The sequence below is a fragment of the Hyla sarda genome, chromosome 4 (genome assembly GCF_029499605.1).
Source record: "Hyla sarda isolate aHylSar1 chromosome 4, aHylSar1.hap1, whole genome shotgun sequence".
Classification (NCBI taxonomy): domain Eukaryota; kingdom Metazoa; phylum Chordata; class Amphibia; order Anura; family Hylidae; genus Hyla; species Hyla sarda.
Window position 1 is genome coordinate 292,673,154 of NC_079192.1, and position 24,121 is coordinate 292,697,274.

Below are 24,121 nucleotides of genomic sequence, written 5' to 3' on the forward strand. Positions count from 1 at the left end.
ATGTGTAAGATTTCCCATACATTTAAAATGCATAACCGGGGTCTTTTTCCTATAAATGAATGGGGGATTAACTGTATGTACGTATAGCTGGGGTGCGATCATTGCACAAACTATAAATGAAGAAAAATGGTACAAAAAGAGAAGTTTATAGTGTAACTACATATAATGTGATTCTTTAAGCACACTGCCATATTAGGTTGAACCACCAGTAAGAAAGTACAGTTATCTAGTGGTTTCCACACTCACTTACCTAATAAAGGCAAATCATTTTGTTTCTTTGCTTTATGTTCTGTATTTTTATGTTTTCAGTTTATTTGATATGAATACCTAACTCTTACTTGTATTTTCTTCTAATAGCACTGGGAGGTGTTCAAAAATCTTACAGAAGTGTTCATCTTGGTTCCCGCATTGCTTGGCCTTAAAGGAAACCTAGAAATGACATTAGCATCCCGACTCTCAACTGCGGTAAATTATTTATTCTAACAACTGTCCATACAGCCAGTTCATTTGCTTATCCATGGCTACAGTTATGGGTAGTTTGTGTTTGCAGTCCTGTAGCATTCCTCAATATGTCCCATCTTGCCTACAGACAGTAGAAGTAGTTGAAATGATAGGGATTGTTTTGTGGTCAGTATTCATGGAAACATTGTGGGTTGCATATGAGCTGTCTACTCTAAACCATAGGATAATTTTTATGAAGACTATTTCAGAGTGTCTGGATGTGGATATTGACAGAAGATTTTACCCAATGCAATGCAGTGGGTGCAATTTATGGCAAAAACTTTACTAAATCCATTATGAATGTCTTTTATATGAGGTACTCCGATGGAAATCTATTTTTATTAAATAAACTGGTGCTAGAAAGGTAAACAGATTTGTAAATTACTTCTGTTTAAAGGGGTACTCCAGCGCTAAGACATCTTATCCCCTATCCAAAGAATAAATCCCCAACGGTGGGACCCCCGCGATCAGGCATCTTATCCCCTATCCTTTGGATAGGGGATAAGATGTGTTAGCGCCGGAGTACCCCTTTAAAAATATTAATCCTTCCAGTACTTATCAGTTGCTATACGCTCCACAGGAAGTTCTGTTCTTTTTTTTTTTTTTATTTCTTTTCTGTCTGACCACAATTTTCTCTGCTGACACCTCTGTCCATGTCAGGAACTGTTCACAGCAGGAGAGGTTTGCTATTGGGATTTGTTCCTACTCTGGACAGTTCCTGACATGGACAGAGGGTTCTGCAGAGAGCACTGTGGTCAGACAGAAAGGAAATTCAAAAAGAAAAGAACTTCCTGTGGAGCATACGGCAGCTGATAACTACTGGAAGGATTAAGATTTTTAAATAGAAGTAATTTACAAATCTGTTTAACTTTCTGGCACCAGCTGATTTGAAATAGTTTTTTTTACACTGGAGTACCCCTTTGAGGGGTTATCCAGATTGTAAAATTGTATGGCCTATAATCAGAATAGGCCATCCTTATTTTGTTGACAAGGGTCTGAAGGGTCTTGTACCCGCTAGCTGTTTGAAGTGAATGGGGCAACACTGCAGTAAGTACTCTGGTGCTACTCAGTAACCCTGTTTTAGGACTTTGGCGAACACCTCCCCATATGTCAGAATGTTGTAACCTTATGAATTTGACATATGAGGGCAAAAAAATAAAAAAAAAGGTTTAGGTTGAACTTCAATTTTAGTTTTTGTAGTTTTTGTTAAAAATAAGGTCCGATTTCTTTTTTAGCATGAAAGCATATCTCGAAAGTTCTCCTTTTTTCTATTTGCCCTAGGAAAATGCCTGGAAAATGCCTACACTCTTGATGAGAGTGACTTTTCATTGATGGACTATCCTTAGGATTGGCAGTCAATATATAATTTTTGGGGTCAGACACCTGACACCTATGCCATTGATCTGTATGCCCAAGCCATGGCGCCTGCAATACACAGTCAATAGAGCTGAAGGTAGAAGGCTCTACAAATTGTGTAGTGGTTGTGCTTGGTTACTGCAGCTTAGTTCCCATTTATTGGGCCTGAGCTGTCGTAACCCAGCACACAGTCACTACACAATGTACACAGCTAAAAAAGTGTAATCTGGTGCCGCTCGTGACATTCATGGATTTTCGGTGTCTGCGTACTGGAAACTCAATCATGAGCCAACAACAGGGAGACACCGAATATAAATACTCTAGGGATTGTTTAGTTTAACACCTCCTGACGAAGTGCTGCTCACAATATGTATGTCGAGTTGCTTGGCAGGGGTCCCCACATCGCATATACAGGATGTCAACTGCATGTACTTATGATATGTAATACTGATTGTTTATCTGGTTATTGTCTTGGAGTTTCACTTTTGGTTATTGTAGAACAGTGTGTATTAAATAACTGTTTACATAGGTAACTCCCTGACTGCCTTTGGGCATGAATTAAATATTAATAATTGATATGTAGAAATCCTGTAGTTTCTTTGTTTGTGCCTGATTAACATCTGGACATTGTTTGTGGCATACCTATCAGGTTTCCTGGGGTTATGTATTTCATGGGGTGTAGGAGGATTGTCCTTGGGTTTAAATATTGCCTTTTAAGGACCACGGGTTTTTCTGTTTTTGCACTTTCCTTTTTTCCTCATCACCTTCTAAAAATCATAACTCTTTCAATTTTGCACCTACAGATTCATATGAGGGCTTATTATTTGCACCACCAATTGTACTTTGTAATGACATCAATAATTTCATCACAAAATTTTAGGCGAACCCGGAAAAAAAAAATATTTGTGAGGTAAAATTGGGAGAAAAAAGCCATTTTGTAACTTTTGGGGGCTTCCGATTCTACGCAGTGCACTTTTGGTAAAAATGACACCATATCTTTATTCTGTAGGTCCATACGGTTACAATGATACCCAATTTATATAGGTTTTTCTTTATTTTACTACTTTAAACAAAAATTACAAATACATGCACCAAAATTTGTATGTTTAAAATTGTCCTCTTCTGACCCCTATAACTTTTTAAAATTTTTCCGTATATGGGGTAGTATGAGGGCTCATTTTTTGCGCCATGATCTGAAGTTTTCATGAGTACCATTATTGTTTTGATGTGACTTTTTGATCGTTTTTTATAAAAAAAAATACAAATTTCTATTTTTTTTACGTATACGGCATTGACCGTGCGGTTTCATTAACATAATATTTTTATAGTTTGGACATTTATATATTTTTATATGGAATTTGGGAAAAGGGGGGTGTTTTAAACTTTTAATAAGGAAGGGGTTAATGTGTGTCTTTTTTTTAAACTTTTATTAATTTTTTTTTTTTTTACACTTTTATCAGTCCCCTTAGAGGGCTTTTAGGAGGAATTATTAGATTCCTCATACAGATCAATGTAGTGCCATAGAACCACATTGATCTGTGTGATCTGCACTCCATTGATAAATCCTGGTCCTGCCAAGCTTTATCAATGTGAGAGGCGGGACCAGTGCCAGAGCAGAGGTAAGCCCTCCGGCTACCTCACCAACCCAATCCCCCAACCCCCCCCGCACAATCACGCTGCAGGGGCGGATCTTGTGATCTTTGGCAGCGACGATCTAAAGGGTTATTAGCCCGCTGCGGCGATTGCCGCATGTCTGCTATTAACGCCGGCCCTCAGCTACAAGAATCAGCTGGGGGCCAGCCGGTACGGTGCAGGCTCGAGTTTGGAGCCCACGCCATACTCTGTTAACTGCACAAGGATTGTATACACCTCCTTGGTCGTTAACCAGTTAAATAAACATTGGATTTTTTTATAGATAGTGTTCGATCATTATTAGAGGTGTGGCATTTGTAGGATTTGTACAGTGGCCCCCCCAATCCGATATTGATTGCCTGCCTATAGGATTAGGATAGGCCATCAATAATAAAGACCTAGAAAACCTCTTTAAGTGTAGACTAATGGTGTAATCTGTACTGTGCCCAGGAAATACAATCTTTCAGAATTCGATAGCCACGTGAAGCAGACTGTGGGCTGACTGTGAATGAGCTTTTAGTGCCATTTCAGCCTCTTTATGTACAGTGAGAAAACAGATTTGTTCAAGGTCACCCTCACAAAGGCCATCATTGTGGATGGAAAGCCAGTGACCATCAGTTCAATCATAACTCTTCTGCTCCATGCTAACAAAATGTTATTTGTGCTGTTTTTTTTTTTCCCGGTAGCAAAAACATATCGTCCAGAAAATCAATAGTAAAATTAATTGCTTTTAGGTAGTAAATGACGGTAAGCTTGTTCCTCCTGGTAATGTCTGTGCAGCCAATCTTACCCACAGATCTTTACACTGGTATATGGCGGATAGAGATAATGGCTTATGTTTGTCAGATGATCGCACAAATTGTTAAACAAAGGGCTCAGCATTAAATAATCAATAACCTTTTTGCAAAAATGCCATGAAGACGAGAAGTCATTACCAAGCAAAGCAGTGCGACAGATCATAGGAAGGAATATGTAAGCGCTTCTATTGTGTGGATCCCACTGCGTTACTGTGTTTGGTAAAACATTTTAAGAGGTCGTAATACATTTAACCAAAATATTTTTAAGTATATAAAGAGAGAACATCATCCACATAGTGGCTATGATGTCTGCCTGTAGTTTGTAGAGGTGTAGAGTTATATATGGGAACAACTGGAAAGCTTAGGGATTGCCAGAAGTCCATAAGAAAACACGCAGGAGGAATATATCAATGATCTGCAATTTTTATTTCTTTTAAATCAACTGGTGCCAGAAAGTTAAACAGATTTGTAAATTACTTCTATTAAAAAATCTTAATCCTTCCAGTACTTATCAGCTGCTGTTATGATCCACAGGAAGTTCTTTTCTTTTTGAATTTCCTTTCTGTCTGACCACAGTGCTCTTTGCTGACACATCTGTCCATTTTAGGAACTGTTCAGAGTAGGAGCAAATCCCAGTAGCAAACCTCTCTTGCTCTAGACAGTTCCTGACATGGACAAAGGTGTCAACAGAGAGCACTGTGGTCAGGCAGAAAGGAAATTCGAAAAGAAAATAACTTTCTCTGTAGTTTTCAGCAACTGATAAGTACTGGAATGATAAACATTTTTTTTAATAGAAGTAATTTACAAATCTGTTTAACTTTCTGGCACCAGTTGATTTAAAAGAAAATGTTTTCCAGTGGAGTACCCCTTTAAGTGCCTATTCACACATACAGTATACTGCACATATTTGATTCACAGGATTTGAAACTGCAGATTTGAAGCTGTGTTTAGTCATTAAGCTTACATTTAAGTTCTGCAGCTTCAAATCCTGTGCATCAAATATACACAGGATACTGTATATGGGTATGTTCACAATAAGTAATCGGAACAGAATCTCGCAGAATTCCATCAGCGGAGATTCCATCTGGCAGCCACCACCATTGAAGGCAACGCAGTACTTGCGGACTTCCGCACGAAGAATGAACATGTTCTTTGTGCGGACCAATTTCAGCGGCTGAATTGTCCGCTGCTGAAATTCCTCAGTGTGAACGGGTCTCACAAAAGACACATTCACACTGATGTTAATGTGCAGTGTGAACATACCCTATATGAGTAGACCCTAAAGATGCAAATTTTTATTCAAACCCTGTTTTCTGCAAAAAAAAATTATTTACCTTTTTATTCCACACACAACACTTTTTGGAAAGTAGGGAGAGGGGAGCTTAGTGTAAAGAAAATGGATTTTGTGAAAGAATGATGGAAATCCTTTTCAAGTAGCAAAAATATATCAGAGAGCAGCAGCGGTTTGGGGCATGGGCGAAGCTTAGTGATGTCCGTGCTGGATCCCGCTGTACCCCAAGCAGGGTGCCCGGAGTGGAGCTAACGGAGGAGACTACCGAAGATCCCCACCACGGAACGGGACAAGGTAAGTACCGTTGTCATCAGTGTCACCTGCACTATCTGTCGGTACCGACAGGTTAGTGCAGGTGACACTGGTGATAGATTTCTATTTAAAAAAAAAACAACGCAAGTTTTTTTTTCCAAAACCGTTTTTTTTGTTTTTCTGAAAATATTGAAGAAAAAATGGTTATCAGATAAACGGCAGACATGATTAAATGAACAAGACTAGGTATGGAACAGGAATACAGCAGAATCTGGGAAATGCAGGGGATGGAAGGAAGAACTGAGAGCTTAAACACTAAACTGATCAGGTAACATAGGACACTGTTCACACTAGGACACAGAACAAACAAATGGAACACTCCAGTCCCAATAATAAAGCCAAATAGACTACTGGCCAGCGAGCACACTCCACAGTTTAGAATGTGATATATAATCTGTTATTCACGCAAAAATTAATTTTTATTTATTTTTTTTTTATTTTTTTTTACTATGTGTGAATATATAATTACAAAGAAATGTATTTATGACATCTGTGTTCATTTCAGGTTAATGTAGGGAAGATGGATTCGCCTATAGAAAAGTGGAATCTTATTATTGGTAATCTGGCTTTAAAACAGGTAATAAATAATGTACCTGTTATTTCATGCAATTTTTACCCTCATGTGCCTTTTATCTTCTTATTTCCTATCAAATTTAAGTCCATATCCACCAGCATATAATCTAATCTCCTTTAGCAGTGTTTAACAATGATTACATAAATAGGACTGAAATCCTAAGGCTGTGTACACACAGGGTGTTTAATTAGAGGTATCAATTTTACAACTTTTTTTCCTAGATTGCTGTCAAAACTAAAAAAGTTACATTTTTACAGCGATTGCTTAAATTAGCTTTAAAATTGTGGTGGTACCACTAACTAAACACCCCATGTGAACACAGCCTAAATGTTTTAGAGCCTCTCCACGTCACCTCTTGTCGGAAGATTGAGCAGGATTGGACATTCTCTTCTAGTCAATGATTTCATTTTTGGCTGCTTCCCAAAGTCAGTAACTGTACAGTTGCTTACATTAGAAGAAAGGGGTATTTATTTCATAGTATTGTTCTAAATGGTGGTTGTACCTTGGCTTTAACACATCTGGAATCCTCTTAGGTTTTATTCATTTAAATGGGCACTGTCAGATACAAAAATATTTGATATGTTGTAAAGCATGCAAAACCAAATAGGTTTTGCAATTGGTTTTATTAGAAAAATTTCAGTATTTCATACTGACAAAGCCAGTCAAACAACTGGAGATGGAGATCTGGAGATGCCGTGGAGAATGTTCTGCTGCATGCAACATCCTCCAGCATGAACAGATTGGGGGTGGGTCAGTAATGGTGTGGGGTGGCATTTCTTTTGGGGGGGGGGGGGGGGGGGCTGCACAGTCCTCGATGTGCTTGCCAGAGGTAGCCTGACTGCCATTAGGTACCGAGATGAGATCCTCAGACCCCTTGTGAGACCATATGCTGGTGCGGTTGGCCCTGGGTTCCTCCTAATGCAAGACAATGCTAGACCTCATGTGACTGGAGTGTGTCAGCAGTTCCTGCAAGAGGAAGGCATTGATGCTATGTACTAGCCTGCTCGTTCCCCAGACCTGAATCCGATTAAGCACATCTGGGACATCATGTCTCGCTCCATCCACCAACGCCACGTTGCACCACAGAGTGTCCAGGAGTTGGCGGATGCTTTAGTCCAGGTCTGGGAGGACATCCCTCAGGAGACCATCCCCCACCTCATCAGGAGCATGCCCAGGTGTTGTAGGGAGGTCATACGGGTACGTGGAGGTCACACACACACACTGCTGAGCATCATTTTGTCTTGTTTTAAGGACATTACATCAAAGTTGAATCAGCCTGTAGTGTGGTTTTCCACTTTGATTTTAAATGTGACTCCATATCCAGACCCCCATGGGTTGATAAATTTGATTTCCATTGATAATTTTTGTGTGATTTTGTTGTCAGCACATTCAGCTATGTAAAGACAAAAGTATTTCATACGATTAGTTCGTTCATTCAGATCTAGGATGTGTTATCTTAGTGTTCCCTTTATTTTTTTGAGCAGTGTATTTGATACCTAACGTCACCTAAGATAACGGCACTATATAGCACCATCTCTACTTTCCCCTTTTCTTGTATACTGTATGCACTTAAGAACCTAAACTGACCAAGTCCAGGGGATTCATTTTGGGGGGATGTTTGAGAACAGGACTTTGAAACTTTATCTTTGAGAATCGAACATCAAACATACAACACTGTTCCAGAAAAGCTGAGAATTCATTGTCTGTTTTCATTAACATGTGAACCGCTGGTTCTTTTCTCTAGGTGCAGGCAACAGTAGTTGGGTTTTTGGCTGCCGTTGCAGCAGTTATATTGGGCTGGATTCCAGAGGGGAAATACCGTCTAGACCATGCAATACTACTTTGCTCCAGCAGCGTGGCTACTGCTTTTATAGCATCACTACTTCAAGGCAAGTATACCACCAAACAGAATATGGCTAAAGTATGCTAGCATGATATTCTCAATAAGATATCTCTGTCTGTAATGTCCAATATAAACAATATGCCACTTAACATGAGAGAAATCTTTTAGTTATGTATAAAGTGGCTGTTAACTCTTCAGATATTCATATTTTGGAGGCCTGTTAAAGAAAAGCAGACCCTGTGCGATGCCTAGTTCAGGGCCAGAGGGGGCAGTGCCGACACAGGTTTTCTCTTTGATGTTGTTTGAATCATTGGTAATGCATTGCACCCTCAAGTCTTATATGCTAGGCTAAGCACAATGTCTATGTTTTGCCAAGAGGGTTCCTTTAAGTTACTAATCCATTGTGTAAGGAAAAATACTCGAATTGGATAATTTAAATGTGTACATGTCAATTAAAAAGATTTTGCATGGTTTTGGTGCCAGAGCTGGGTTGTTGCCAGTAATACACACACAGGCATTTATTTTCCTTAGTTGTCTGGCCAATCACAACTTAGCTTGTGCTCCTAACTTTTATGCCATGATGGCACCTGCTCCTAACTGTTATGCCATGGTATAGTGCTTGTGAAAGTGCACTGTACTTAACAGCAGCACAGTGCTGAGAAATCATTCACAGTACACTACTATACTGTATATGCAAGTGGAGGTAGAAGGGGTTATTGATTTACTGGCTTTGCAAGGTGCTATAGAAGCAGAAATAAAAGAAACCGCTTCGGCACAGAAAAAAGTTATACTAAACACTGAACTGCTGCTAAGATGAGAGGGAAATCTTGATTTATCTCTTATTAGTGTGGATCATCTGAAGGAGGGAAACAGACTCACAGATTGCAGGTATACAGCCCAGGCCCACTCTCCCCCTCTCGTGCACGTAGCAGTATCTAAGCCACTTTTCCTGTGTCCTGTCCTGGTCTCTCAGTTACTCGAGGACTGAGCCTAACAAAATGCAGTGGACTACAGCAGAGAAGTAAGACACCTAGTGGCCCAGACTTTAGAATTTTTTTCTGGGGTAAGGTGTCATTTTTAGTAAGTGAAGGGATTTTCAGAAATGTTAGTAATCATATAGGGCAGTAGTTCCCAATTTTTATTTTATTTTTTTGCCAAAGTACTACTCTGCAGCCCATTTGGAAAATTTGTACCGCCATCCCCATATTAGCCACAAGTTTGTAATTAATATAGTTGCTGCTATGTGAAATTAATGCTTTTCTTTACTCAATATCTCCCTAGGCCCCCTGATCCTCTTCACGGCCCCCCTACTAACAGTACCCACTATTATTTGAAATGTTTGTTAATAGTCACATAATGGAGCTTTCAAAATAATGAAATAATAAGGCAAACAGACATTCAATATATACATACTTCCCATATGTATGGCCCCACACCGTAACAGCGCCGGCTTTCTGCCACCATATAATAGGTATTCAGCATATGAAAGAAAAAATTGCTCTAAGTGGTGTTATAATGACAGGTGAATTGCTGGCAAAAGGAGGTGTGTTCAGGGTTGTGCTGTGGGCACAACGTCAATTACTGCATTCAATATCAAACATGGATTCTAGGCGCAGCTTGTATCCTGCCATTTTTCAGAGGCCCTTTTCAAAATGAAAGAAACAATCTTATTGGTTGCTTTGGGCAACTGGTCAACTTTTCATCTGCCCAGGTTTTCATAAATCTCCCCCATAGTGGCACTGTGCTTGTTCTTAAATAAGAATATTCTGATTATTTTCTTTGTCCCAATTTGGATAATCTTATTTTACTACCAGCACAGCACCACTAGGTATCCATCCATATAGTTGTAGGCCCTCTCTGTGCTCCCATATATAGTTGTAAGCCCACATACAACCACACTTCAGTGCTCCACTGCTCCTCAGGTCCGGGAACCTACTGCTTTGACCCATGCTCTAGCTTCTCCTCTGCTATCCTCCTGCTCTGCTATTTTGAGCAGAGAGGTGACCTAGTACTAGCAGCTACTGCTTACTTCTCTTAAAGTGATCATTGCACCCTCTGCCACTTTAAGATCAGGCAGCATGGGTTGCGGCCACTTTAAAAGCAGTGACCAGCGGCTGCGGCCTCCATTTATGGAGTTTTTTTTCTGCTTACCCCCAGGAGACCTGTTCCCTGGGGGTACGCCTACCCTGGGTTGTAAACTGCTGACATAGGGTATCACGTTGAGAGACATTTGAACCAACAGGGACTAGTTAAAATACCTTAATAGGGCAATTTTAGTTTAAGGAGCAAAGGATCACCGGTCATGCTCTTCATATATTAGCCAGAGGGGAGATTGCCTGCAAAGAACATTGTTTGCTCTAGAGGAGGATGACCCAGACAGCCAATGATTTCTGTGGACACAGTATCATACTTCATTTCTGTTGTGGCATTGCTGGTAAATTGAATACTCGCTGCTATCTTCCCTCACAGATTAATAGCTAATGTTGGGGGCATAGCATTGAGACTCTTTGCCAGGGGACTCCTCACACAGAAAGCTCCCCATTAAAGAGATTCTCCGCCCCACCAAAGGATAGGGGCTAAGATGTCTGATCGTGGGGGTCTCGCCACTGGGGACCCCCGCGATCTCTGCTGCGGCACCCAAGACTTCGCTCCATGCCGGATGACTGGTGATGCCGGGCGGAGGCTTGTGACATCACGGTCACGCTCTGCCTGTGCCCTCACGGCCATGCCCCTCAATGCAAGTCTGTGGGAGGCATTGAGGGGCGCGGCTGTGAATCACAAGCCTCCAGCGCTGCACCCAATGCTCTAAACGAACGCCGGGTGCAGCAGGGAGATCAGGATAAGATGTCTAGGGGCGGAATACACCTTTAAATGGACATTACTCCCAACTATTACTGGACATTTGAAACATTTTTATAAATGAAATAGCATCCCTGTTCTTTGACTTTTGCAGTCTTAAGAACTGGCTAATACTCACATCCTCTTTCCATTTAGTCTGAATTTTTAGAACTACTTACAGAACAGATGATTCATTTCATGACTGAAAGAAAACGTATATCTCTTTTGCCCAGAATTGATTTAGGAATCAAGCAAAGCACTATAAATAAAGATGCTTAAAGATGATATATTAAGAAGCTTACAGTATTTCTATGGTAATGTTTTGCTTGTTTTAGACATGCATGTGTGGGATTTGTATATTAATATAATTTATTTTTTATTTTTTATATAATATAGGTATAATTATGGTAGGAGTGATTGTTGGATCAAAGAAAACAGGAATAAACCCAGACAATGTAGCCACACCTATTGCTGCCAGCTTTGGCGATCTTATCACACTTGCCATATTGGCATGGATTAGCCAGGGTCTTTACAGCTGCATAGGTAAGATTATGTCATGTTTGTCTTAAGGTTCCCTAAAAATTACCCTTGTGATGGCCTGACCTGCCTATTTTAGCAGGTTCAGCCAACATCTAATGTGTATGTGGTGGCCTCTCGACATTCCTCCCCCACCACAGTAAATGTTTGGGAGAGAAGGATCAGGCAGATTAAATCCGATCCTTTTGTTCTTGGGGAGGTGAGTTGCTGTCAGAGGAGTTCAGAACACATGTAATTCTGGACAGGTGGGTTCACATATTTTTCTGTCTATTTTGCTGCAAATTTTCAGTGGGTAGGATAAGTACACACGTGAACATATCCATAGTTATGGGCTAAACCCGCATTCAACTGACAGCTATTGAAGGTGTGTATGGTTGCCTTAGGATTACTTACTGCTTGGATATTCCACAGATGGCTCCCACTGTAGTAAAATTGTAACAGCGCTAGGAAAATGTGGTGCCACTTTGTGGCCTGGCAGCTCTATTTGACTCTTTCTGGTTAGCTGTTCAGTCATCCAAAGACCACAATGGACTGACCATGCAAAATGGGATAGCATTTTACAAACTGCACCATAGCGAGCAGCAGGTTGGCATGTCCTAGCAGTGTGTGATCAATTTCAGGCCTTAGATATTTTAAATATAAAGGGGCATTTCATGATGAAACATTGTAACATGTCACTACCAATACTGCATTATAATGTGATTTGCATCTGCCCATATATTTCATTTTGTTAGGAGCTGCTGGTTTACTTAATTTTTTGCGTCCAAATTTTTTTAGGCAAATATTTTTTTCCTGAGGGTGTACTTTTATGTCACGATTTTAGAAAATCAATAGAAATATATATTTCTACCACTGGAGGTCTCTGTAGTCCAAATGAAATACAAAGCTGTGTAGGTTCTAGCACAGCAGTAGCAATGAATTCAGTCTTGGTATGATGTTAAAATGCTGTAACCTAAAGGCGAGCAATATTAGGAATTAAAAACAACTACAGTATCATGATTTGATTTTTTTTTTTACCAGTTGTAACTAATAAATAAAATTTATTCATATCTTATTGATTTGACATTTTTTACATTTCATGGTTGGTTATTCAAGGGAAGGATGGAGATGCTTGTTTTTATTAAGTAATTGTTACTTATTTGCAGGATCTGCATAACACTAAAATAAAAATGATCTGATAAAAAGCCCATTATGCTACAGGTTTATATATAGTTCAAGGTAGTGCTGGGCCGTATACCGGTTCATACCAAATACCGGTGTGTTTTTTCTTTACGATATGAATTTTTCACATACCGCAATACCGTTTCCATAGCAACCTACTTCAGTGCGTGATGGCGTAGAGAAACGTCCGGCAGCACAGCGTCTCTGGGAAGTGTAGTCCAAGCCGCACTGAACTGACTGTGAGGAGCTGGGAGGGGACTACCTCTCCCGGCGGGCATGTGACTTCCAGGCAGGTGCAGGAGACTTGAGCAGAACTGCGAAGACATGGAGGAGAGTTACCGGGCAGCGTGACTGAGACCCCGCGTACCATGGTGAGAACCCCTGACCACCAGGAAACTTGAGCAGAACTGCAGAGACATGGAGGAGAGTTACCGGGCGGCCTGACCGAGACCCGGGGTACCATGGTGAGGACCCTTGACCTCCTGACACTATACTGACCCCCCCCCCCCCCGAAATACCGTGAACACGCCATAATTTAGAAAAATACTGTGATCTTGGTCTTACCGCTCAGCACTAGTTCAAGGTTATATTTCTCACAACACTCGGGGTATGTTCACAGGGCACATTTTTTTGCAGAATGTCTCTGTTTGGAAAACCTCTGGCAAACATTGCGCAGATAGCTGGTGTAGGCAGAACATGCCGTGTTAGGACCACTTGGAAATGCGCCATTTCCATAGATGTCAATGCATTTCCGAGCGGATTCCGCAAAAAGAATTGTTATGGCATCGAAAATTTCGCCATGTGTGGGACACTATTGCACTGGAATTTCTCAGTCCGGAAATTTTGCTTTGTGAACAAGGCCTTAATTGGAAGGCAGATTGCTTTACAGCCAAAAGTGTCTAGAATAGCATCAATAAAGCAATTTGTGTTTGGTGCTGAAATCCAGAAGTACAACATGAAATTCTTGCGTCCCAGTGCAAAATCTGCTACAGGGTTCCCAAACTACAATGTTATTTTTTTTACTACTGGTGTCTGGATGTGGCCCAGGGGCCAAATTATGGCAACATCCGCTGTTGGCCCCTAATTGGAAAACCTAGAAAGGTCAGTGTGGAGGTATACCATCAGACAGAAGCCTTTACTGCAGAATCAGTTTTACAGAATTACATTAAAGTGAAGGCTTAAGAGGAAGGACAAGCCCACATTGTATTCTAAAGTCCAGAAAAGACAAAAGACGTGGATCACTCGCCGGTATGATGCTGTGAACTTTATTGAAGGCTGGATACAGTGGGTACATATGGGGCGATGTCTATGGCAGGGCAGGAGGTCTGACAGAGCCCTGTCCGAAGCGTCACTTTTTAAGGGTCCATCGGGCACCGTTAAAAAAAAAAAAGACAATGGTGCCCGACGGACCCAATAATAGTAAATGAGATCTGTCGCAACCCGTTGTTGCCTGTAATGCTCCATCCAGATAATGGATGTTAAAGGCAAAAAAAAATAAAATAAAAAATAAATAAAAAGAAACTAACAGATGTTTTCTGGCACAACGGCAGTGCAAAAGGGGCATTAATTGTACATATTGCCGCAAACATCAACTTTGGTGACTACTTGTTCCATGACCCCTTGCAAAGTGTCACTTTGTGGCCAGGTCAAATCTAGCAATGGCTAGCCTTACATCAACTAAAGAAAGAGAATTATTAGAGATTCAATGACAGCAGAGCTAAGAAGGTTTACCATTGTCACCCATTGCATTAATGGGTTGCTGCCTTGCAATGGCCAAGGCGCATTCTGCCTGATATTGTATTTTGCAGACAGCAAATATCGTGATCAGAGGGAAAAGTCACATAGGTTTCACCTGAGTTTCTCTTAAATCAAACCTAGAAAGGAGATAAGACCTGACACTGCCTGTAGGGGAGAGCTATAGCACAATATCACTTTGCCGAAGAAGGAGAATGGGTTCTTGTGTAGTAGTGACACTGTATAGAACTGTATCTTTGAACACTTTTGTTTTACATTTGACTGCATAAGCTGAGCCTTTGCACAGGAAATTTTCATAGGTAAAATTTGTTTTCTGTTCTAGATTCATACTCCTTTGTTTCACCATTGGTTGGTTCTTTCTTCTTGGCACTAACCCCAATATGGATTGTAGTGGCATCAAAACATCCTGCTACAAGAACTGTTCTGCACTCTGGCTGGGAGCCAGTCATTACTGCCATGCTTATTAGCAGGTTGGTGCTTTCCTGCTGTGTTTTTTTTTTGTCCTTTTATAAGACAAATGTTAAGGTTTAACTTATGTAACACATCTTTGATTGACATTGTATTTCTACCCTATATTTATATGTGGCATGTATGAAACGGGTGTGCTATTTAAGGTGGTGTACATCATTTTTTGTTTATACCAATGGGGCTTCCATATGAATGTATGTGCCAATACAACATGTCATTGTGTAAAACTGTGCGCAGCCCAGCAAGATGCCTCTGATACATGCGTATACATAAAGATGATGGATATCAATAAATACAATGCATTCGGGAAAGTCTTCAGACCCTTTCACTTTTTTCACTTTGTTATGTTGTGGCCTTGTGATAAAATCAACAAAATTCAAGTTTGCCCATCATTCTTTAATACCCCATAATGACAAAGTGAAAACAGAATGTTAGCTTTGCTAATTTATGGAAAAGGAAAAAAAATTGCATTGACATAAGCATTGTGCTTTTGATCTTTTAGTGCAGTAAATGGTACTTTTCTCCAGATCTGTGCATGTGTGTGCCTTTCTCCAGATCTGTACATTCACATAATGTGAACTCACAGGCATTTCTTTCCCCCTCATGGCATTGTTTTCATATGCATAGTCAGCTTTCATATGCATAGTCAGCAGAGACCTTATATAGGCAGGGGTGTGTCTTTCCAAATCCTGTCCAATCAGTTGAATTTGCCATAGGTGACTCCAATCAAGGTTTAGGAACATCTCTGAGATGATCTAGAGAAATGGGAGGAGCCAGAGCTAAATTTTAAGTGTCATAGAGAGGATCATTGAATACTTATGTACATGTGAAATTTTAGTTTTTCCATTTAAATAAATTTGCTGAAGATGTGGGAAAATAGATTTTCTTTTTTAGCACAAGTCCTCAACATAAAAAAATGAGAAAACTTGAAAGAGTCTGAAAACTTTCTAAATCCATTATATTATTGACTAGCTGAGTACCCGGCGCTGCCCGATTTTCCTACCTTATCCTTGTGGGGGAGGAAAAGCAACAAAGGAGGAAGCTTTTGTCCTCCTATCCCGTCCCTTAATCCTGACCCCATATGCCCTCCTGATATCTTGACCCCAAATCCCCTCCTCATATTCTGACCTTATATCCTGTCCTCATATTTTGTTCTCATATCTCGACCCCATATACCGTCCCCATATCTAATCCTCATTTCTAATCCTCATATCCCATCCTCAGGTGGGGCTGCGTTGTGGTAAAGATATTGTAAACTGAAAATAAAATAGGTGTGGCTTAAAGGGTGGGCGTGTCTTTGTGAGATGGAATATGGCATGCAGGGAGGGTGTGGCTTGCCAGCCGGATTGACTCATTCACCAGGAGATGAAGAGTGGAGCTTGTAGAATAAGGCACCAGAAGTCCTATATACTTGCATAGGACTTGAAACAAAAACCCCATCCTTCACATATGGGGGCAGGTTAGGGGTTAATTTAACTATTTATATATTTTTATTTGACATATAAGTAAGATGTGACAAAGTATTATGGAAATATCTCTAGCCGTTTGGAAGTTATGCAGGAACATATATTCCCCATAGACTTGTATGGTGGGTAAGGGTTACATTTCCTATCCTATGTTTGTTGTTGACATATAAGTAACATGTTGGCCAAGTTTCATGTTAATATCTTTAGCTGTTTGGACGTGATCCTGGAACATACACACATACATACACACACACACACACGTTGAGTTATTTATATATATATATATATATATATATATATATATATATATATATATTAACAACATGCTGTCTTTCTACAGCTGCCAAAAGAGGGAGCTTAGGAGCTACCTGCACCTACTGTGTACCTGTACTCTGATATGTATTTTCTAGCATAGTCTGCTTCCTGTAGAGACGGCTACAGTCAGACAGCCTCTTACTTTTTAAAACTGCTCTGGTGGAAGAAATAATAAATCCCCCCCGCCCCCCCCCCCCCCAATAGTCACTTATATTTCCCAGCTTATGGTTTAATTTCCAGCAGGAGGCAAATAAAATCTTTCCATAATGTTTTTCCAAGTACATTTGTCATACATTGTGACAGATTGACAGTGTGTGTTTACGCAATATTTATATGTAAGGTAAGAAAACTATATGATTTTATTTTTATTTATTTATTTTATTCATTTTAGAATGTTAAGCATTAACACTGTTGTGGGCATATCTTTTTACAAATACAAATATAAGGATATAAAAGAAGCCGAATACTTTTATTTTTATTTTTTATTAATTAAACATTTTTATTTTAGAGCATACACAAAGGCCCATCCCTTGAGGCCATAAAAGCGTCAGCCTTTATGCTTTGTCTCTGATTGATTTAAAGAAATTTCTTCTCTGGTCTCCACTTGTTTATTTATTTTATTTTGGCAAAAACGCCCATTCTGCCACATGACGTTTTTTGTTTTTTTTGTGAAAAAACTATGGCCAGATGTTAGCTGCAAGTCAATAGGGAATTGCAAAATGCCATATCCACTTGGCGTTTTTCAGTTTGGCGTTTTTTTTTAAATCCTTTTGGCGTTTGGCAGTTTTTCAAAAACGACCTCTTGTTGAGACTTTGGCTTTTTATAAGGAAAATCTATGGGAGTGAAAAAACGCCAAGAAAAACGCCATGTGGGTTTTTTACTTTGGCGTTTTTGCCAGCGTTTTTTTTTAATTCTTGTTTGGACTTTAGTGATCCAAAAAAGTGATGAAGATACCTTTTTTTAATAACATTTCGTAGGGTACCATTAAAAAATTAAAAATAAAGAAGATACAGTAGTGATGGAAAAAGTTGTATTTAACAAAATGTATCTTTTTTATAGCAAATTTTTTTAAATACATTTTTAAACAGGGATCAATTTATGTGTGCGGGCAGGGCACTAAAAATGTAGCCAAGAATAATAATAATGTAGTGTGTGTGTGTGTGTGTGTTTTCCCCCTTTTATTTTTATTTTTATACATTTTTAGGGAGTACTACTACTACCAGCAAGGAACACACTGTTCCATGATGAGAGTAGTAGTACTACCTGTACTATTTGACATATCGCCACATGTCCATTGCGATCCTTCTGTATCATTTATAGATGCGGCCGGCCACTGTTCTATGGTCCCCTGCACTGCCGTATATATACAACTATTCATGTTTCCCGCAGAGAGCTGTGATTGGCCAGATGGTTCCAGCCAATCACAACTCTCTGTGGGAAATATGAGTAGGTGTATATAAACGGCAGTGCAGGGGACCATAGAAGAGCGGCCGCCCGCATCTATACATTGTACAGGAGGATCACAGCGGGTGTCAGGAGTGACACACTCTGCGATCTGTCTATTAATGCAGGTACTACAGTTCCCAGCATGGTGCAGAGTGTGCTCCATGTTGGGAGTAGTAGTACCTGCTGTTAAGGACAGATCACAGTGGGTGTCACTCCTGACATGATCGTCCTATCTATTGCAGAGATGCGGAGTGGCTCTGTACAGTGCTCGCATCTCTGCTCTGTACTCTGGCCGGACAGTGATGTGAATAGAACATCACTCATTCATATTTCCCGCTGAGAGGAGGGATTGGCTGCAACCATCCGGCCAATCACCACTCTGGGCAGAAAATATGAATGAGTGATGTTCTATTCAAATCACTGACCGGCGGAGTACAAGCACTGTATAGAGCCTCTCCGCATCTCTGCAGTAGATAGGACGATCACGTCGGGTGTCAGGAGTGACACCCGGGGCAATTTTTCTAATAATACACCTACTACTACTCCCATCATGGAACAGTCTGTTCCATGCTGGGAGTAGTAGTACTACTTAAATTTTTTTGCAAAAAGTGAAACACACACACTTTATTAAAAATGTATTCAAATTTCTCTATAAAAAAAAAAATTTTGTTAAATACATTTTTTCCCATCCCTACTGCTTCTTTTTTTTTTTTTTTTTTTGGTACCCAACACATTTAGAAGAAAAAACGCCAAAGGGGCCAAAACTGCAATTAACACTCAAAGGCAAAAACACCAGAAAAACGTAGGAAAATCCTATGGCTGTTTTTGCTGGTGCTTTTTAAGTGTAAAAAAAGTGGAAACCTAGCCCGCAACTGTTTTCTACTGCAAGGACTCATCTAGAATATTAAAGTATTTTGTGCCTTTAATAAATTCACCCAAAGACATAAAACAGGAGGGCAAAACACATAGTAAGCCTCCACTTACTTTTGCTCCAGTGCCATAGTGCTCTGTAGTCCCTGGCAGAGTGCCCCCCTTGGCTCCTGTACAGTCACCAATTATTGGTGTCAGCGGTCACATGCAAGACAAAGATGACTACTAAGACCAGTATTGGGCTGCAGTCATCCAATGCCGAGTGTTAGAATAATTTCCATAATTTTTTACACACATTTCATGCAAATTTGACAATTTGTTGATAATTCAGCCCAGTACATTATATGCAGAATACAAATCAAGTAACAATTTTATTTTTTTTTTATTTTTTTTTTGTAACATATATTTCAAATTAGCAGTGTAATGCTGAGTTCACACTACAGAATTTTAGTCCAGAATTTTGCTTAAGAGTTTCAGTCAGAAATTCTGGAGGAACAGAATACTATTGCTGGCAATGGGAATCTGCTGCACAGTGCACACTATGGAATGTCAGTGGTGGATATTCTGCCACCAAAAGAATGAGCTCACTGATTATTTAGGTGAAATGCACGCCAAAGACATTGCTGTCTAAAGGGACAGCTGACTAACAGTGACTGATTCAGCCGGTGTCGGGTGCACTTGGAATCTCTGGACAGAGACCGTAGTGTAACCTTAAGCAGGGTTCTCACGACAGAATGTCAGCACGAAAACTCCGTGCAGACATTTTGCCAACTGCAGGCGCCGGCAATACATTTCCGTGTGGACTCCACACAAACATTGAAAATGTTCAATGTTTTTGCAAATGCTGGAATCAGGATTTCCACGCCCGAAACATCTGGTGCGGAAATTCTGCAGTGCAGCGGAATCCCATTGAAATTCTTATCCAGAATTCCGCACGGAAATTCTGCTGTGTGAACATAGCCTTAAGGTTAGGACACTTGTGTAGGCCCTTATGATACACACAACATGTATTTCCCATCATCCCATATACCCGGATGTGGAAAACATGTGTATTCTGCCTTTAAAATTTATTAGTTTTTTTCTGTACTTAAAAATCTGTGCTGCAGTTTTTAAAAACTCTAGATTTTAGTTTGGCGTGGAATTTTCCATTGATGTCAATGGTAAGTGTTATTATACTGTCATTTTAGTTTTTACATTTTTTTTAATTTTTTTTAGTGCACTAATATGAATGCAAAAAAATAGTCCAATACAACACAGATTTTAGCCGTGCAACCATGCCCATGAAAACCTGCAACTTTTAGTTAAACTGTTAAATTGCTCTTATATATTAGACCAAATACTATATTGTCAGGAATCTATTTTTGCGTGGGCTTTCCCTTACAGCTTATCTTTAACTTTTGCCTTCTTTTTCCCAGACCACCCATGTGCTTTTGCTGTGATAGAAAATTGTTTAATAGTAGCTGCAAGACACACTTGTGAAAGTTTTCTATTCCGCAGCCTTATCTTGTAAGTTCCTTGGCTTTTCTCAGCCGTTAATTAAGATGAGGCCTGCAGCCACTCGTACATCCCAGAGACCGACTACAAAGGAAGCTTCACATCTGGTAGCATAGCTTGTCACAAAAGCTCGGGCATCCCAGAAGAGCTCCCATCGCAATGAACTTGTAGCATGTTAATCTGAAATCTAGATGTTAAATAAATGCTTAAGTACCTGCTGCAATCTGCTGTACTAAATGCATCAAACTTTTTTTTTTCAGTGTTGGTGGCCTTATACTAGACACAACTGTGTCCGACCCAAATTTGGCCGGGATTGTTGTCTACACACCAGTAATAAACGGTACGATCTCAGTTTATTGCCAATATATTTTTCCAGCCATTCTCCAAGTATGATTACTGAAATAATACGTGGTTGTGTATGAATTTGCACGTAGGTATATGAAGTGGTCCCCACTTACCACTTATGTGTTTATTTAAGTATCAGTAATACAGTATGTGCCTGTGGAAGAGCTGCCACAAATAATTTACAAGCCTCTCGCCCGCCCGCATAAAGATAACATTTATGTCACAGCTGGTGAGGGAATTTTCATTACCATGAGCTCCTTGCTACGTACTGTGATTATTGTGCTGTAAAAAGCAAATCAGATTCTCCAAAAAAGAATCATACAGTCCGTACAGTGTTTTATTTCAGGACTAGTAACTGGTTTCTCCATTCAGGACCTTTTAAAAAAAAAAAAAATTCCATTAAGAAAAATGTCTGCTGCAAGAAAGGGGAGTCAGCGAATACCCATTTATTTGAGTTGTAAAAGAAAAGTTATAAAAATATATACTGTAAAAAAGGAAGGAACTGTGCAATTTCCTTATACAGTAACAGGGGTCTTGGTTTTTAATGTCCTACATCAGACAGATCCTAGTGTATACCATGCAAACACATGCCCATATGTTTGAATCTCTGCCCATGACTTCCATTGTATGGTAAATGTATATGTATGCATTTTGTGTGCTTGTGAACAGTGTAGTAGAAGTCTAGGATATGTAGCAGTATATGAAACTCTTATCCCCCATATGTTTCGTCTAACTTGTGTAAATTTGTGATGTGTATCTGCACAGTTAAAGGGGTACTCTGCCCCTAGACATCTTATCCCCTATACAAAGCATAGGGGATAAGATGTCTGATCGTGGGGGTCCCGCCGTTGGGGACCCCCACAATCTCCTGCAGCACCTGCTTGTCATCAGCTGCATGGAGCAATCATCACTCCATGCACCGGATGTCTGGGGTGTCCCAGCCAAGGTCGCCAGCGGCGGGACCTCCGCCATCAGACATCCTATCCCTATCCTTTGGATAGGGAATAAGATGTATTAGGGCCGGAGTATCCCTTTAAGCAGGGGCAGGCCAGCTGCCTGTCTGTCGGAGAGATATCCAGACATCCTTCACTTTACACGGCACTCCGCAAGCAGTGTGTAGTGAATCAAGACCGAACAATGCCGTTGGTGCACCCCCAATTAGGTCACTTGTAGAACTGGAAGTGACCTGATTGGGAACCACTGATCTAGACAGATATTTCATGATTGTTAGAAATGGCTGGACTTTGTTACAACGAAAGGACATGTGCTTATAGGTAATTTTTTGTTTTTTTTCATAAATGTTTTTTATTGTAGCACAAAATGCTGTCTAATACAATAACATTATGACTAAAGTTCTATTAAGCTTATCTAACTGCTTTATTTAGATAGAAAGATGACATCATACAATGACATTTAGAAACACTCTTGCTAAGCGTCTGAACTTCCAGACAGTGAGATTTAGAGGCTGTCATAGCCAAGCTGACAATCTGCTTTCTTCTTACACCCTAACCATAGACCGTAGTGTGAGTGACCCATCTCAGTCCTGTGAGCAGACAGTCTCTACTCTTCTGCTTTATATATCTACCAGCATCCAATATTCTCTTCTACAGTCACATTTATTGGATCAAGATTCATTCTAGAATAAAATGAGTAGATGTGTTTCATTTTGAATTCATTAGGCAGTAGACTGTTTGCTGAGGTGTCAGTGTTGCTGTGGTTTGCATTTAGTAGGTGCTTACTAGAAAACATTTACATGTGTTGCTGGTAAATACTGTACAGCTGATTATAATGGGGATGTGTAACATTTCAGTGTCTCTGCTCAATCCCACCCAAATGTCATGAGATGCCTCCAATATAACAGTACACTAATATAACACTTCATTAAAGGGGCCGTTTATAGATAGAAAACTGCCTCTCTTCAAGGAATAGCACTTGGCAGCCTTGGTTTTCTAATCATAAAGGGGTATTCCGGTGGAATAAATATATATATATATTTGTGGTCATGGCTCGAAAGGCCGTACGAGCAAGTATACGAAAAAGGAGAACAAGAGTACTTACCGTCCTGAGCCTTGGAACCCCGGTAGACCTAGTACAGAATTATGAAATACAAACAGCGGATGAGGTGTGCCCAATAACCGCGACCGAGGGCACGCCTATAGAGGGCAAAGAGTCAAGAGTAGGGTGTAACTCTATTTTATTTGTATCACAACGCTAAAACTTTAAACACATTAGCCATTTCGGTAGAGGGATCCGGAATGTACCGGTCAAAACAGCTGGAGTTCCAGCGGCCTAGTTTCTTAATGATGTGAGCTGGGACATCATGTTTGGAGGCTGCGGAGGCCGCCCCGATCCTGAATGAGTGTCCTGAGATGACAGCGGGATCATGACCTAGCATGGTGACTAGGGAGCGGACGTATCTGATAAACTGGGAGGAAGACAGAGCATGCCCAGCCACCGGGAGGAGCGGACTGTCCGCTGCTTGCCCGGACAGCATTGAGAGGAGGTCGGTGAGAGACGAGACTGGGCACCACTGATGTGAGGTGGGAAAATATCTGATGGATGCTCCCCATCTGCAGGTTTTGGTGGATGGAAGGGTGAAAGTGAGACCTAGCCTGTTGGATGATAGCTGGCTCAGGGTTGGCCCGGGTGCTCTGCCGCCAGTGCGCGTGAACTCCCCCGGTCTAAGGAAGCCGTAGAAAGCAAGGTGTATGGCAGCTTTGATGACCGTGCTGAGGTGAAAACCAAAAGGGTGCGTGTCCAGTAAGGAAGACATAGGCCGGAAAAGATCCCCCGTGACCGGTGCGCGAGAAAGAGATTTGGGGTGCGACAAGACTGAAATACCCTTGAGTGCTGCTTTGATTGGATGAGCAGAGAGTAGAGAAGAGGCGTGAGGGTGCGAAAGCGACCTGTGGTGTTGAAGACCTGTTAAGTGAAGTTTGATGGTGTTCTGGGATAAGTGTAAAGAAGAATGGCAAAAACCAACAAAAGCTAGGGCAGAGTGTAAAGTGATTGTGGGGGAAAGCCCTAAGCCCTGCATGAAGGAGGAGAAAACCGCCAAAGCGATATCATAAGCCCGGATCGTGCTGGGAGCTAAAGACTTCTTGATTAGAGTGTTGGCA

The 24,121-nt window shown here is 40.5% G+C and overlaps 1 protein-coding gene across 6 annotated transcripts in view; it reads left to right on the top strand.

Moving 5' to 3' along the window:
• SLC41A2 (solute carrier family 41 member 2) overlaps positions 1 to 24,121 on the top strand; it is a 112,448-nt gene that overhangs the window by 26,438 nt on the left and 61,889 nt on the right. For 5 of the 6 annotated variants that reach the window (XM_056574504.1, XM_056574501.1, XM_056574502.1 and 2 more), the window contains 6 exons: positions 358 to 465; positions 6,395 to 6,466; positions 8,208 to 8,352; positions 11,541 to 11,687; positions 14,920 to 15,067; positions 20,918 to 20,997. In XM_056574504.1, the coding sequence (XP_056430479.1) occupies positions 358 to 465; positions 6,395 to 6,466; positions 8,208 to 8,352; positions 11,541 to 11,687; positions 14,920 to 15,067; positions 20,918 to 20,997 (700 nt within the window). The remainder of the gene's footprint in view (positions 1 to 357; positions 466 to 6,394; positions 6,467 to 8,207; positions 8,353 to 11,540; positions 11,688 to 14,919; positions 15,068 to 20,917; positions 20,998 to 24,121) is intronic. The other variant, XM_056574506.1, reaches the window with a different exon arrangement.